Source organism: Plecotus auritus (genome assembly GCF_963455305.1).
Source record: "Plecotus auritus genome assembly, chromosome: 3".
In the NCBI taxonomy this organism is placed as follows: domain Eukaryota; kingdom Metazoa; phylum Chordata; class Mammalia; order Chiroptera; family Vespertilionidae; genus Plecotus; species Plecotus auritus.
This window is the reverse complement of record NC_137772.1, coordinates 46,151,650-46,167,019: the sequence shown is the minus strand read 5'-3', so window position 1 is coordinate 46,167,019 and position 15,370 is coordinate 46,151,650. Positions and strand designations below refer to the sequence as shown.

Here is a 15,370-nt window from a genome sequence, read left to right as displayed (position 1 = left end):
CGTGATTCTGGGCGCTGGTCCAAATTTACTTCCTCCAAACATATTCCTGGAGGTTGTGGGATCTTCTTCTGGTCAAGAATCACTCAGTGTTTATAACATTTACTGAGCACCAACAGTGTCCTAACATGGTATGAAAGAAATGTCTTCTCTTTTCGGGACTGCCCTTCCACAATACTCTATTTAATTTACAGAAAAATATGACCCCCTCCTTACAGGTCCATCATTTAAGTAATTGCTCAGTCTAACGATATCGTGTTTCCTAGACATCTTTTATCCACTTAAACTTCTTGCCTCTCTCCCCAATGGTCCCGAAAAACAGTTCACTGCAGTAAAAGCTTTTACCTCAAGTAATGTAAAAAATCCCAAAATTGCATAGGATTTCCAGTAACACCTGATGATTGCTTTTGTTAAAGATGGCTCCCGTGGGACCTTCTGGGCTCTCGAAAGTTCTTCTTCCCAGTACCTGCGATGAGAAACACAGCACGGTGAAGAGCAGCACGCCCTGCCGTAGGGCAAACCAGGGAGGTACCAGAATGAAAGGGAAGTGTCTATTGCTGGGCACTTCACCCCTGTCCAATAGATGAGGGCTAACTGTCTGCAGGGCTCCCAAAATTCGGGGTGCAGTATCTGAGGCGCCAGAAAAACAGTCCCAGTCTCAAGAAACAAGTTCCTGCCAGTTCTGCAGGACATTCAGCACCTTGAGCAGCCCAAGAAGGCAGACAGGAGTCCAGACAACTTCCTGCAGGGATACCTCCTCCCCAGACAGTTCTTGGCATTCGGGGCTTTGGCTGGGGGCTCTCTCCACTTCCACAAATGCAAGGGCAACTCCAGTTTCACCCACCTGCCAAGGCAGGTTAAGCCCAGGGACAGCCTGAGGGGAAGGGAGGGCAGTGTACCCGATCTCCAGAAGGACCCAAAGGAAGGCAACACCCCTTCCAAACCATTAGAGCCTCTCCTTCCACACGCTTCTCCTCACTGCCTGTTGCTTACCTTTGCAGCTCTTCCCCAAGTTCCTTTGAGCGATCTTTCGGAAGCACTGAATACATATCATCTTCTTCTAATCTCCGTTTGTGACCGATTTTAAACAAGGGGTTTAGCCACCTGTTAAAAATGGAGAGAAAAATGAATAACATCTACCCAAAAGTACACATCTGTGTCTAATCAGAATCCTACATCCATAAGTTTTGTTTTTAAAAAGTCAACATTTTAAATACACAGACATGGGAGGGGGGGTGGGCAGGGTGAGATATCTTAGATGTGTGCTTACACACCCACAAACCCCCTGGCTCTGTCTGCCAGGAGGGCCTGGAAACAATGACACACCAATGTCAAAGAACACTCCGGGCAGGCGCCCAGTCTCGGTTTTTTAATACCTTTCCTGCCATAAAGAAACCGAGGCTCCTTAAAGAAATGACTGGCTCCAAGGCTGGGACAGTGTAGTGTAAGCACATCACAATCAGCTTTTTTTTATTGCAGTATAAGCTTTTGATTGCTGAGGCATCCACTTCAAAGACATTCAACTCAAACACATTGCCAGCTACGTGACTATAAAAACCCAGGCCACCCACCCATGAACTTCCCTTTTTCTTGTTCAGAAAACTCTGCTTGACCTAGATAAGTGATCCTTTCACTGTCGACTTGCTTTTCCCTTCCTGACTTTAATTCCCCACTCTTATGTTTTAAATTGATCAAGAGTGAACCCACAACACCCTAGGCGCCCCACCCTCAATCCCAATAAAGGCAGAACCCCAGGCTCACACTCATGACTCCTCTCTCTTTCTGTCTCCCTCTCACTCCCTTTTCTCTCTCTCTCTCTGTCTACTCTGCCAACCTCAAGACCTTGCTGCGTAGCCCCAGGCAGGACTTGTGAGTAAACACCTTATCTTTTTTCCAAGTTCCCTGATGATCACTGTGGAGGTGCAGCTGGCAACCTTAAGAACCACAAGGGCTAGTCCAGCTACAACACTGGCCCCTAAGGGAAAATGTCTGTGAGGAGTGCCCCAAGCATTCCTAGCAAGGGCATCACTACCCAGTGATCAGACCAACACAAAACAGGCAGAGAAAGTCAAGATGGGCCTGAAACATCTAACACCATAAAATAAGGAAAAGCTCCAAGAAATCATGAGGATATGTCCAAAGGACAGAGGAGCCAGCCTGAAGGGCTCTCACTAGGCAAATCTGGGATACACTGAGCATCACGATAAATAAATGGCAATGAATCATAACCCTTTAAATAACAAGAGTGCCCAATCCTTACTTTCTGTAAATGGGAGAGAAGGGAAAGTGCTTGCATTCTCAAATGCAAATAAATGTTGAAGGAACAATGGATTTAGAAATGATCAATGGGAGTTAAAACCAATGAAAGTTTGATGTGGAAGAGAATATTCACATAATCTCAAATTACTTTTTAATTATAAAAGGAAAAAACAATAACTTTGTAGAGGACCCAAGAAAAACCCTAGGCAAATACACTGCCATTATCCATTATGCATTATTTAAGTGAAAATAATTAATATGCAAAGCTAGCTCAAAGATTAGCACTATTTTACTGATTTTGCCAGGGTAAGGAAACTTCTGAAGCCAGACAACAACCATGGAAGCAGAGATCATGTTTACCTCCTTTACTGCTTTGTCCCCACCACAGCACTGGGGACAGAGCAGGTGCTCAAGAACTGCTTATGAATAAATGAACAGCTATGAATCACTAAGGAAGCAAGAAGAGAAACTGAGCTCCAGATTTTGCTAGCCCTGGACTAGGAATCAGAAGAGTGGGTTTCTAGTCCCAGCAATGATACTGAGAACCCTAGAGTTCCCAGAGCCTCTACCAACTCCCTCTCTCCCACCTTCACTTCTATGAGGTCGATTTTGGACCTCCATGACTTTTTGCCAGTCATTTCACATCTCTAGGTTTCAATTTCCTTCCAAAGCAAAAGTATAAATCTGTGAGCTTTACCACTAAACAGGCTTGAAATGTGCTGGGCCATTTCATTTATTCTACAGTTGTGCCCTTCAACAAATGCTCAGGCAGTTAGCACTGGAATTTACCCAGGTGATGACAGCTGGTCCTGAAAGGCCCTCTTTAAAATTCTGCTTGTCCGGGAGAAGATGCTCAGCATCACTAATCATCAGGGAAATGCAGATCAAAACCACAGTGAGATACCACCTCTCACACATTAGAATGGAAAAGTGTAGGCAAGGATATGGAGAAACTGGAAGCCTTGCACAATGTTGGCGGGAATGTAAAATGGCACAGACACAACAGGACCGCCACTATAGGACTCCACTTACATGAGGTACTTGGAGTAGTCAAATCCAGAGAGACAGAAAGTAGGAGAGTTACCAGGAAGGAAGGGAAGGGAGGAGTCATCCTCCTATCTAATAATACCTCCGCTACACCCACCAGTCACGCCCACCAGTCATGCCCACCAGCCAATCAGGAGCGAATATGCAAATAGACCCAATCAAGATGGTTACAGCCACAGAGAGCAGGAGGGAGGCTTGGGTTTCCCCGGCAATGGAGGAAGCCAAGCTTTCCGCTTGCCCTCGCCAGCCCAGGCCTCCACTCAATGCTACAAAGTTTCAATGATAGAAGATAAATAAATTCCAACAAAAATGGCAGCAGCCACGGAGCTGGAGAGAGCAGGAAGCCAGGGTTGCCCCTGGTGATGAAGGAAGCCAAGTTTTCCTGCACACCCTGGCCTGCCTTGGCCTCCGCTTAAGGGTACAAAGTTTCAATTATAGAAGATAAATAAATCCCAACAGAAATGGCTGCCGCCACGGAGTGAGCAGAAGGCTTGGCTCCACTCCAGGCTACAAAGTTTCAATTGTAGAAGATAAATAAATCCCAGATTCCAGGGCCTCCGCTTGGGTCGCCGGGGGGCGTGGCCAGCCAGCAAACCACCACAGGCCCGTTGCCCAGGCCGCCCCACACCCCAAGGGAACCCCCACCCTGATCCAGGACACCCTTCAGGGCAAACTAGCTGGCCCCCACCCGTGCACCAGACCTCTATCCTATCTAATAAGAGTAATATGCAGATTGACCATCACTCCAACACACAAGATGGCTGCCCCCATGTGGTCAAAGATCCTGCCCCCATGTGGACACAAGATGACCACCACAAGATGGCCAGCAGGCAAGGGCAGTTGGGAGGGACCAGGCCTGCAAGGGAGGGCAGTTGTGGGCAATCAAGCCTGCAGGGGAGGGCAGTTAGGGGTGACTAGGCCGGCAGAGGAGGGAAGTTGGGGTGACCAGGTCTGCAGGGAAGGGCAGTTAGGGGGGACCCAGGCCTGCAGGGGAGAGCAGTTTGGGGGGACCAGGCCTGCAGGGGAGGGCAGTTAGGGGTGACCAGGCCTGCAGGGGAGGGCAGTTAGGGGTGACCAGGCCTGCAGGGGAGGGCAGTTAGGGGCAAACAGGCTGGCAGGGGAGCAGTTAGGCATCAATCAGGCTGGCAGGGGAGTGGTTAGGGGGTGATCAGGCTGGCAAGCAAAAGTGGTTAGGGGCAATCAGGAAGGCAGGCAGCCGAGCAGTTGGGAGCCAGCAGTTCTGGATTATGAGAGGGATGTCCGACTGCCTGTTTAGGCCCAATCCTGGTGGGCAGTCGGACATCCCTCGAGGGGTCCCAGATTGGAGAGGGTGCAGGCTGGGCTGAGGGACAACCCTCCCCATGCATGCATTTCATGCACTGGGTCTCTAGTTGTTTAATAAAATACTAATGCAAGATGAAAAGAACTGTGGAGATTGGTTGTACAACAATGTGGATGTACTTAAACACTACTGAACTGTACACTTCAATGGCTAAGATGATAAATTCTATGTTATGTGTATTTTAACAAAAATTTTTTAAAAATTTAATGAGTAAAAACAAAATACAGCTTGAGGTGGAAATCCTGCTGTTAAGAGTCTAGGACTTTGCCACTTCCTGTGTGTGTGACCTTAAAGTAACCTTATAATTTATTAGTATTGGCCTCCAGCAAATGGGAAGGACCCCTGGACATAGCACCTCCCTCAGCCACTGAGAGATCAACTGGAGCTGCTTTGAAAACTTAGAAAATCCCACCAAATATCAGCCATCACCAGGATAGAACTCTTAAGTAATCACATTTGGACCCCATTAGAAAGCCTAATAACTCAGATAGATGAAATTACTCAAACATATTCCTTTCATGGTGGCTTTTGACTTAAGGACCCTCCCAATTCCCATCATTGCTCAAATCTCAGAAAGCCAGCTGAGCCCTATGGGTACCAGCAAGGGCTGAAGGTTTTCATTTCATCTGCTGGAAGCCTACTTTCGTAGGAGCCTAAATTATCTGTCACGATCTAAGTAAGGAATTAGACATGGTCAACTGACACTTTGATTCCAATGTATGCAGGGGGGAGTTTACTCAACAATTCCAGACCACTGCCAGGGGCCATCCCCCACCCAGCTCTGCCCCAGTGGTCCTTCTCTCCACAGCGATACTCTCTCCATCCACTCTTCATCCACAACACTTGATGGAGTAGCAGCATTTCCCTCCTATCTCACCATGACTGTAACTCCTTCAGAGCAATGACTACTGTCAAACTACTTAGAAGCTCTGTGATCAAAGACAGTGTCTGGTTTGTCTTGGCAAGATGTCATTGGCATCCATCCAGGGTGAAATTGGAACACCCACACCTCAGGTAAGCTGTCTCAAAATAGGTCACCACCCCAGCATTCCTGGAGTGGCCCACAGCCAAATCAAATTAAATGCAGCGGCAACTCTCAAGCTAAAATCGCCTTTCCTCATTCCTCTGCGGCTTTCCGCCTTTCCTAAAACTTGCTCAAAATTCATTTCTATATCCTTTCCCCCTTCATCTCCCACTTGTTCTTTCTGGGTCAAAATAAGCCAGGCGGCAGTGCAGGCTGTGTCCCCTTTCCTCCCCAATGTTCCCCAGGTCCCTGCACTCCCTCTGCCCCAGGCCACGTGGGTCCTCCCAGGCTGTGGGCACTGCAGAAACCTCTGGTCTATCCCTGGCCTTCTTGTGTCCCTTGTCTCCCGTGGCTAACCCATGCCTTTACAGCTTCCTAGTCTCTTGTCTTATCACCGCACATCTTCACAAGAACTTTTCCCACACTACAACCAACACCCAGAACCTACTACTACTGTGAGTGGATAACTATCCTAAGTCCTTCTTTAAAACACACACACACACACACACACACACTCACACACACACACACACACTTGCACACAATTCAGTAACCCTAGGAACAAAATGGGTCATGAGTAAGACACTAGTCCTCCTGCCCAGGGCTGTGAGGAATTAAAGCACTTTTGACTGAAACTCACAAGTAAGGGATCTTACAACCGGCAGGTTGATACCCTAGTGCCATGGTCGGCAAACTGCGGCTCACGAGCCACATGCGGCTCTTTGGCCCCTTGAGTGTGGCTCTTCCACAAAATACCACGGCCTGGGCGAGTCTATTTTGAAGAAGTGGCGTTAGAAGAAGTTTAAGTTTAAAAAAAAATTTGGCTCTCAAAAGAAATTTCAATCGTTGTACTGTTGATATTTGGCTCTGTTGACTAATGAGTTTGCCGGCCACTGCCCTAGTGTAGTTAGCACAGCCCAAGTGACCACCACTAGGGTAAGGACTCATTGGCAAGATCCCTTCTGAGGCTGTGAGTGCCTAAATGCTGGCTGGCTCTTCTCTGAAAATACGGTCAACAGCTCCTATTCCAATCAAACACCTTCTTCTAAACTATTAAACCTCATCCTCTATAAGAGATTACATAGAACTTGCTTTCAAACTCAGAGAGTAAGGATGGACCTGGAGGGTATTACTGACTAACATCGTAAGCCTTTAATATCACTCATTGGGATCAGGGCATCAGAAAACACTTTACTTGGGTCAAAGAATTTACTTAATCACATGCATGTGGACATGTAATTCACTGTCTTAATTAAAAGGATACCTACTCAAGGCTAAAGAACTGATCTGCATAGTTTAGTCAGTTATCATAATGCTTTCACAGGCTGATCCGTTTATCAGTCCCCAGGAGATAAACATCTGGGCAGTTAGGTTAATTTAAGAGATACATCACCTCATGCCGCTGGCAAAGCCCCGCCTCAGCACAAGCTGGTATGTGTCTGTGTGCTTGCAGTAGACCCGACTGCTTTTCCAGCCACATATCCCACTGTCCTAACAGGAACGCTTTCTCACAGCCAGACCAGTTGCCCACTTATCCCCTGAGCACACACTGACACTCCTACCTCCATCCCCCCAACCTGGAAAGCCTTCATTCTTTTTTTTTTGTTTTAATCTACACTTTATTTTTTTACAGCAGTTGCAGGCTCACAGCAAAACAGCAGTAAGTACAGAGTTCTGAATCACCCCCACTCTCCCACAACCTCCCCCATTATCAAAATCTCCCACCAGAGTGGTACATTTGTTATAATGGATTAACCTATATTGACACATTCACAGTAAGGGTCATTCATTATACATCTGTCAAAATCCATAAATCTTATGGGTTTTGACAGATGTGTAATCACATGTATCCACCATTACTGTATGATACAGAAGAGTTTCACTGCCCTAAAAATCCTGTGCTCTGCCTATTCATCCTTCCCTCCTCCCAACCCCTGGCAACCACCGATCTTTTTACTGTCTTCATGGTTTTGCCTTTTCCAAAATGTAATAGAGATGACATCACACAGTATTTAGCCTTTTCAGACTTGTTTCTTTCACTTAATATGCACTTAAGTTTCCTTCATATCTTTCCATAGCTTGATAGCTCATTTCCTTTTAGTGTTGAATAATATTCCATTAACTGGATGGACTACAGTTTATTTATCCATTCCCCAACTTAAAGGGCATCTTGGTTGCTTCCAAGTTTTGGTAATTATAAATAAAGCTGATATAAACAACCGAGAGGAGGTTGTGTGTGAGCCTAAGTTTTCAAATCCTTTTGGTAAACACCAAGACGCATGATTGCTGGTTCATATGGAAAGAGTAAATTTACTAAGAAGCCCCCACACTGTCTTCAAAAGTAGCTGCATTAGCCCAGCCAGTGTGGTTCAATGGTTGAGCGTCAACCTCGAGGTCACGGTTCAATTCCCAGTCAAAGTACATGCCCGGGTTATGGGCCCAGTGCCCAGTGAGGGGCTGCAGGAGGCAGCCGATCAATGATTATCTCTCATCATTGATGTTTCTATCTCCCTCTCCCTTCCTCTCTGAAATCAATAAAAATATATTTTTTAAGTAGCTGCATTATTTTGCAATCTTACCAGCAATGAATAAGAGTTCCTATACCCCTTTTCTTTTTAATTTGACTTATTCCCAGCTTCAAGTTCTAGCTCCTTCACTTGGCCTCTCTTGGACCTCTCTCTCCAGCAAATCTCTCCTTCTTCGGACCCAAGGAATTTATGTCACTTATCAAAAATCCCTTATACATAATCTCTCATGCCTGAGGTCACCCATTAGAGTCCCACACAAAGATCCCAGAAAAAAACAAACAAACAAACAAAAAAAACATGCTTGGTGGGGCACACATTATTATTTTGAAGAATAATAGCTTAAAAAGTTATATTTCCCATAAAAACCTAGATTCCCAAGCGCTCTTGAATACCCAGGTGTGTCTACACTGTGTCCACATTTACCCAGCCTACTATGATATTTTGTATTCTACCCTACAACATTAAAAAGAAATGCCAGTCATTATACACCCATGACCATAACATTAGTCACAATACCCAAAAGGTAGAAGTAACCCAAGTGTCCATCAGTGGATGAATGGATAAACAAAATATGATATATACATGCAATGGAATATTATTTGGCCTTAATATGGAAGGCAATTTCTTGTAGTTAATCTTCACCTCAGGATATTTTTCCCATTAATTTTAGAGAGCATGGAAGGGTGGGGGGAGGAGAAAGAGAGGGAGAGAGAGAAAGAGAGAGAGAGAGAGAAAGAGAGAGAGAGACAGAAACATTGATATGAGAGAGACACATAGACTGGTTGCCGCCCACACATATCTGGACCAGGAAGGGATGGAACCTGCTACCCAGGTATGTGCCCTTGACCAGGAATTGAACCCTCAACCCTCTGATGTGCAGGCCAACGCTCTAACCATTGAGCAATGCCAGCCATGACAGGAAGACAATTTTTTTAAATATATTTTATTGATTTTTTTACAGAGTGGGAGAGGGATAGCAAGTTAGAAACATCGATGAGAGAGAAACATTGATCAGCTGCCTCCTGCACACCCCCTACTGGGGATGTGCCCGCAACCAAGGTACATGCCCTTGACTGAAAGGGCGGGGAGAGACCGACTCCATGTTCCCTTTGTTCCATATCTTTCACCTCGTGGAGTCAGGTTCCCGCCCTAGAACCTCTCCAAGAGCCCAACCCACACTTTTGAATTAGCCAATAGAAATGCAAGGGGAAGGTAAGCCGCACCCTGCCCCCATGTGCAACCTGATCCCGACCAATCAGCGGAGGCCACACTACCTCACCCCTCCTACCTCTCCCAGGCCCCCTATAAATCAGCGCGTTTGGGGGCTGACTCTCTCTCTCTCCCGTGGTCTTTGGGAATCACGAAATCTGGGCATAACATTTGGGGGCTCGCCCGGGATCCCCAAGAACCTCAAGGGACCCCCGATCCGGAGAGTCTGACTGGCCACGGTAGGTGTCTGTCTGTTCCTTGTCTCTTTTTTGTGTGAGCTCATTTCTGAATCTCTGGTAGTGCCCGAAGCGGTCTAGGTGGACGCACCGGAGGACCACAGGCGGGAGGAATCGGGAGACGTCCTGATCCTCCTTCAGGAGGGACGTGTATTCCCCTCGAACCTCTGGGACGAGGTGGGTCGCTCCCACCGATTGGCGTGAGGCCGTCGTCTGCACTTTCGGTTTTGTCAGTTTTTGTTCCAACGAATCGCGTTGGAAAGCTTGTCTCAAGGGCCCTTAGTTTGTCTGTATCTGTGTTTTTCTGTTTTGTTTTGTGGACTCTGTTGACGGACATCATGGGACAGACTCAAACCACTCCTTTAAGCATTATGGTTGATCATTTCAAAGAGGTTAAGGGAAGAGCTAGCAAACTCAGTGTAGAGGTCCGGAAGGGCCGGTGGCAAACTTTTTGTTCTAGGGAATGGCCGACTTTTAGTGTCGGGTGGCCGCCGGAGGGGACCTTCGACCTCCCCACCATCCACTGGGTGAGGGACATCGTCTCTCAGCCCAAGAAGGGACATCCTGATCAACTCCCTTACATTATTACTTGGCAGGACCTCGTGGAAGATCCACCCTCCTGGCTTAAGCCCTTTCTGTCCCCGCGATCCCTGGAGCTGAAACACATAACTTGCTTTGCAGGAAACGGAGAAGGTGAAGAAGAAGAAGGACCTCATCCCGCCTTCAGCTCCCCTCTACCCTGTCTTTCAGGGGGGAACTGAAGAGGAACTAATCTTTCCTCCCTCATATCAGCCCCCTAGAAGTTCACAGGGGGGCGATGTTCCCATGCAAAGGGGAGCGTCTGGGGGCGGAGTTCCGGGAGCGTCTGGGGGAGGAGTTCCGGAAGCAGCTGCGGTTCCAGTGGGAAGCCCGCCTCTTACTAGACAAAGGGCTCAGAGGGAACTGTCTGTCACAGCCCCTGACTCCACTATTAAAGCCCTACCTTTACAAGCCGCGGGGCCCCCAGATGCGGATGGCAATCAACTCCATCACTATTGGTCTTTTGCCACTAGTGACCTTTACAACTGGAAGGCTCAGAATCCTAAGTTCTCTGAGAAGCCAGCAGGGCTTATTGATCTGTTAGATTCTGTCCTTTTCACCCACCAGCCCACGTGGGATGACTGCCAACAGCTTTTACAGGTCCTGTTCACAACTGAGGAGAGGGAAAGAATCCTCAATGAGGCCCGGAAAGTGGTTCCAGGCGTGGACGGGAACCCAACCACCAACCCGGTCCAGATAGATGTCTCTTTTCCCTTAACTAGGCCTGAATGGGATTTCAACACGGCAGAAGGTAAGGAGAGGCTCCGGGTCTACCGCCAGACTCTAATGGTGGGTCTCCGAATGGCTGCTAGAAAGCCAACTAATTTGGCCAAGGTAGGGAATGTTCAGCAGGAAAGGGATGAGTCTCCAGCTGTCTTTTTAGAATGGATCGTGGAGGCATACCGCACCTACACCCCCATGAATCCAGAAGCTCCTGAAAACAAGGCAGCTGTGATCATAAGCTTTGTAAACCAATCGGCTGCGGATATTAAAAAGAAACTGCAAAAAGTAGATAGGCTGGGGGAGAAGAGTTTAAAGGACCTACTGGAGGTAGCCGAGAAGGTGTATAATAACAGGGAGCCCCCGGAAGAAAGGCAGGCTCACGCTGCGGCGGCTGCGAGCAGCAAACAAACCCGAGACCTAGCTAAGATCCTGCTCGCCACCACCGCGGACTCTTCAGAGGAACGGAACCGCCGTCTCCGCCGACTCGCCGGCAACCAGGAGGACGGTAAGGGGACCGCCCGGGGCGGGAGGCGGAAGCTGCAGAAAGATCAGTGTGCTTACTGTAGGGAGATAGGGCACTGGAAACAAGAGTGCCCGAGAAGGGCCAGCAAAAAGGGAGGCGAAGCGGATCGAGTGAAGGTCCTGGAGCTAGATGAACTGAGTGACTAGGGGAGTCGGGGTTCAGATCCCCTCCCCGAGCCCAGGGTAACTCTTAAAGTGGAGGGGACCCCCATTGACTTCCTTGTTGACACCGGAGCGCAACACTCGGTCCTCCGTACGCCTCAAGGAAAATTAACAAATAAGAAGTCTTGGGTACAAGGGGCAACTGGTATGAGCCAGTATTCATGGACTACCCGAAGAATGGTGGATTTAGGGACGGGCCGGGTATCCCACTCTTTTATGGTAATTCCAGAATGCCCCTACCCACTGTTAGGACGAGACTTGCTCACTAAGATTGGAGCTCAGATAACTTTCAGACAAGGGGGGGCCTCAGGTTACTGATGGCAAGGGCCACCCCATTCAGGTCCTGACCATAAGGCTGGAGGATGAGTACCGGCTTCACCAAAAAGCCTCTCCAATAGAGGGCAGCACAGACGAATGGCTGCAGGAGTTCCCCACGGCTTGGGCGGAGACAGGGGGAGTGGGGCTCGCCGCCCACAGTGCCCCAATCCTGGTAGAGTTAAAACCAGGGGAAGGCCCTGTGAGAATCAAACAGTACCCCATGCCTCAGGAAGCCCGGAAGGGAATTCAGCCACACATTCGGAGACTGAGGGGCCTAGGGGTGCTGGTCCCCTGCCAGTCTGCCTGGAACACCCCCCTCCTGCCAGTCAAGAAGCCCCACACGAATGACTACCAGCCGGTACAGGACCTCAGAGAAGTAAATAAAAGAGTTATGGACATACATCCAACGGTCCCCAACCCATACACTCTCTTAAGCTCTCTGGCACCCTCCCGTGTCTGGTATACTGTGTTAGATTTGAAGGATGCCTTTTTCAGTTTGCCACTCGCTCCCCGTAGTCAACCCCTGTTTGCTTTCGAATGGCATGACCCGGAAGAGGGTTACAGTGGACAACTGATGTGGACTCGGTTGCCTCAGGGGTTCAAGAACTCGCCCACCATCTTCGATGAGGCCCTGCATGAGGACCTGGGTGAGTACCGGAGAACACACCCCAACCTCACTCTCCTTCAGTATGTGGACGATATCCTGATTGCAGCAGACACAGCTGAGGACTGCAAGGAGGGGACAAGAGACCTGCTGGCCTCCTTGGGGGCCCTTGGATACCGGGCTTCTGCAAAGAAGGCTCAGATATGCAAAGAAAGGGTGAGTTACCTGGGATACATCCTGGAGGGTGGACAGCGGCGGCTGTCGGATGCCAGAAAAGAGACTGTTTTGAAAATCCCATCCCCCACCTCCCGAAGGGAAGTAAGGGAATTCCTAGGATCGGCTGGCTACTGCCGCCTCTGGATACCGGGTTTCGCAGAGATTGCCAGGCCCCTATACGAGGCAACCAAGGAGAGAAAGGCCTTTGAATGGACTGAAAGAGAGAAGGCAGCCTTTAAGCAGTTAAAGAAAGCCCTCCTAAGTGCTCCGGCCCTGGGCCTGCCAGACATCACGAAGCCCTTCCATCTCTTCGTAGATGAACACAAAGGAATAGCGAAAGGGGTCCTAACTCAGACCCTAGGCCCCTGGAGCCGCCCGGTGGCTTATTTGTCCAAGAAGTTAGACCCTGTAGCTGCCGGCTGGCCACCGTGCCTAAGGATTATTGCGGCAACGGTGCTTTTAGTCAAAGACGCTGACAAGCTGACCCTGGGGCAGGAAGTCTGGATCACCACCCCACATGCCATTGAGGGAGTCCTGAAGCAGCCTCCTAATAGATGGATGAGCAATGCACGTATAACCCACTATCAGAGTCTCCTTCTCAACCCTCCCAGAGTACGGTTTCATCCCAGTGCGGCCCTCAACCCTGCCACCTTGCTGCCCGACCCAGACCTAGATGCTCCCCTACATGATTGTGCAGGAATCCTAGAGCAAGTGCATGGGCTCCGGAAGGACCTGATCGACCAGCCCCTTCCAGATGCGGACGTCACCTGGTTCATCGATGGAAGCAGCTTCGTACGGGACGGGAGCAGGTATGCGGGTGCGGCTGTAGTCACTGAAACGGACACTGTATGGGCAGAGGCTCTACCCTCCAGGACGTCAGCCCAGAGAGCAAAGCTTGTGGCCCTCACCAAGGCCCTGACACTGGGAGCTGGAAAGCGGCTCAACATTTACACAGACAGCCGGTATGCATTCGCCACCGCTCATGTTCATGGGGCAATCTACCAAGAGAGAGGGCTACTAACAGCAGAGGGGCGGACTATAAAGAATAAACAGGAGATACTCGACTTACTCTCAGCCTTATGACTCCCTGCCAAACTGGCCATCATACACTGCCAAGGACACCAGAAGGCTGACAACCCAGTGGCAAGAGGAAACCGCAGGGCTGACCAGGAGGCCAAGGCAGTAGCCATTTCTCCGATCCCCACCATGGCCTTACAGCTCCCAGACCCAGGAGACCCAGTTCTGCCAGTTCATCCAGGATATTCCCTGGAGGAGTTACAGCGTATTAGGAAGCTTCCCCAAGCAAAGGAGAAGAAGGGGTGGTGGTATACACCACAAGGGGAGCTCATACTGCCAGACCAGCTTGGAGTTTCCATGATAAAACACATGCACCGGTCCACTCACCTGGGGGCACGTAAATTAAAGGACTTAATCCGACATGCCAGAATTAAGATCCACCAGCAGGATGTTAAAATAGAGCAGGTTGTATCTGCTTGCAAGACCTGTCAACTCACAAATGCGAGAATCAGGCCGAGTGAAAAAGGAACCAGGGTTCGAGGAACCAAGCCTGGGGCACAATGGGAGGTCGACTTCACTGAGGTTAAACCAGGAAAGTATGGCTATAAATATCTTTTAGTATTTGTAGATACCTTCTCCGGATGGATAGAAGCATATCCAACTAAGCATGAAATAGCTCAGACGGTAGCTAAGAAGCTGCTAGAAGACATCTTGCTCAGGTATGGTTTTCCCGCTGAGATAGGGTCAGACAATGGACCAGCTTTTGTCTCGCAGGTAACGCAGGCAGTGGCCAAGGCCATTGGGGCAAATTGGAAATTGCATTGTGCTTATAGGCCCCAAAGCTCAGGGCAAGTAGAGAGGATGAATAGAACTCTAAAAGAGACCCTTACCAAACTGACCATGGAGACTGGCGGGGACTGGGTGGCTCTCCTTCCATATGCCCTTTACCGGGTTAGGAACTCTCCCTACACCCTGGGTTTTACTCCTTATGAGATCATGTTTGCCCGGCCACCCCCTATTATCCCTAACCTTAAAGCCGAATTTCTTACAGAATTTGAAAGTCAAGAACTGTTTCTTTCCTTGAGAGGGCTCCAGAGGGCGCTCGAAGACATTTGGCTACGCCTCCGCGCTATCTACGAGACCGGCCCAGCCCCGACTCCTCATCAGCATAAGCCCGGGGACTGGGTCTATGTCAAGAGACACCGCTGAGACCCTTGAGCCACGATGGAAGGGTCCCTATGTCGTGGTGCTGACGACCCCCACCGCTCTCAAGGTAGACGGCGTCGCGACCTGGGTCCATCACACTCACGTCCGGTCAGCGGACCCATCTGTGATCCAGGAAGACTTCGTCACCAAATGGAGCATCGATCGAGATCAACGCAACCCGCTCAAGCTCAAGCTACGGAGTGCTCGACCTGCCTGATGCTGGAGGGGGAAGGAAGACTTGGGGACTCCGATTTTATCAGTACAGGGAATTTGGGATGGTGTACCCTCGTGACCCAGGAATGTTGTCCAGTAGAAATACAAACCGACCCATGATTGGGCCTGTAAGTTTCAAGACAAGGGGGGAATGAAAGGGCGGGGAGA

At 49.2% G+C, this 15,370-nt stretch overlaps 1 protein-coding gene across 1 annotated transcript in view; it reads right to left on the bottom strand.

Annotated features, from left to right (window-relative positions):
* The window catches only part of ABCC4 (ATP binding cassette subfamily C member 4 (PEL blood group)), a 236,179-nt gene that overhangs the window by 187,747 nt on the left and 33,062 nt on the right, over positions 1-15,370 (bottom strand). Inside the window, exons 2-3 of the mRNA XM_080659153.1 lie at positions 991-1,101; positions 343-463 (exon numbers count right to left, since the gene is read on the bottom strand). Of these exons, the coding sequence (XP_080515279.1) occupies positions 343-463; positions 991-1,101 (232 nt within the window). The remainder of the gene's footprint in view (positions 1-342; positions 464-990; positions 1,102-15,370) is intronic.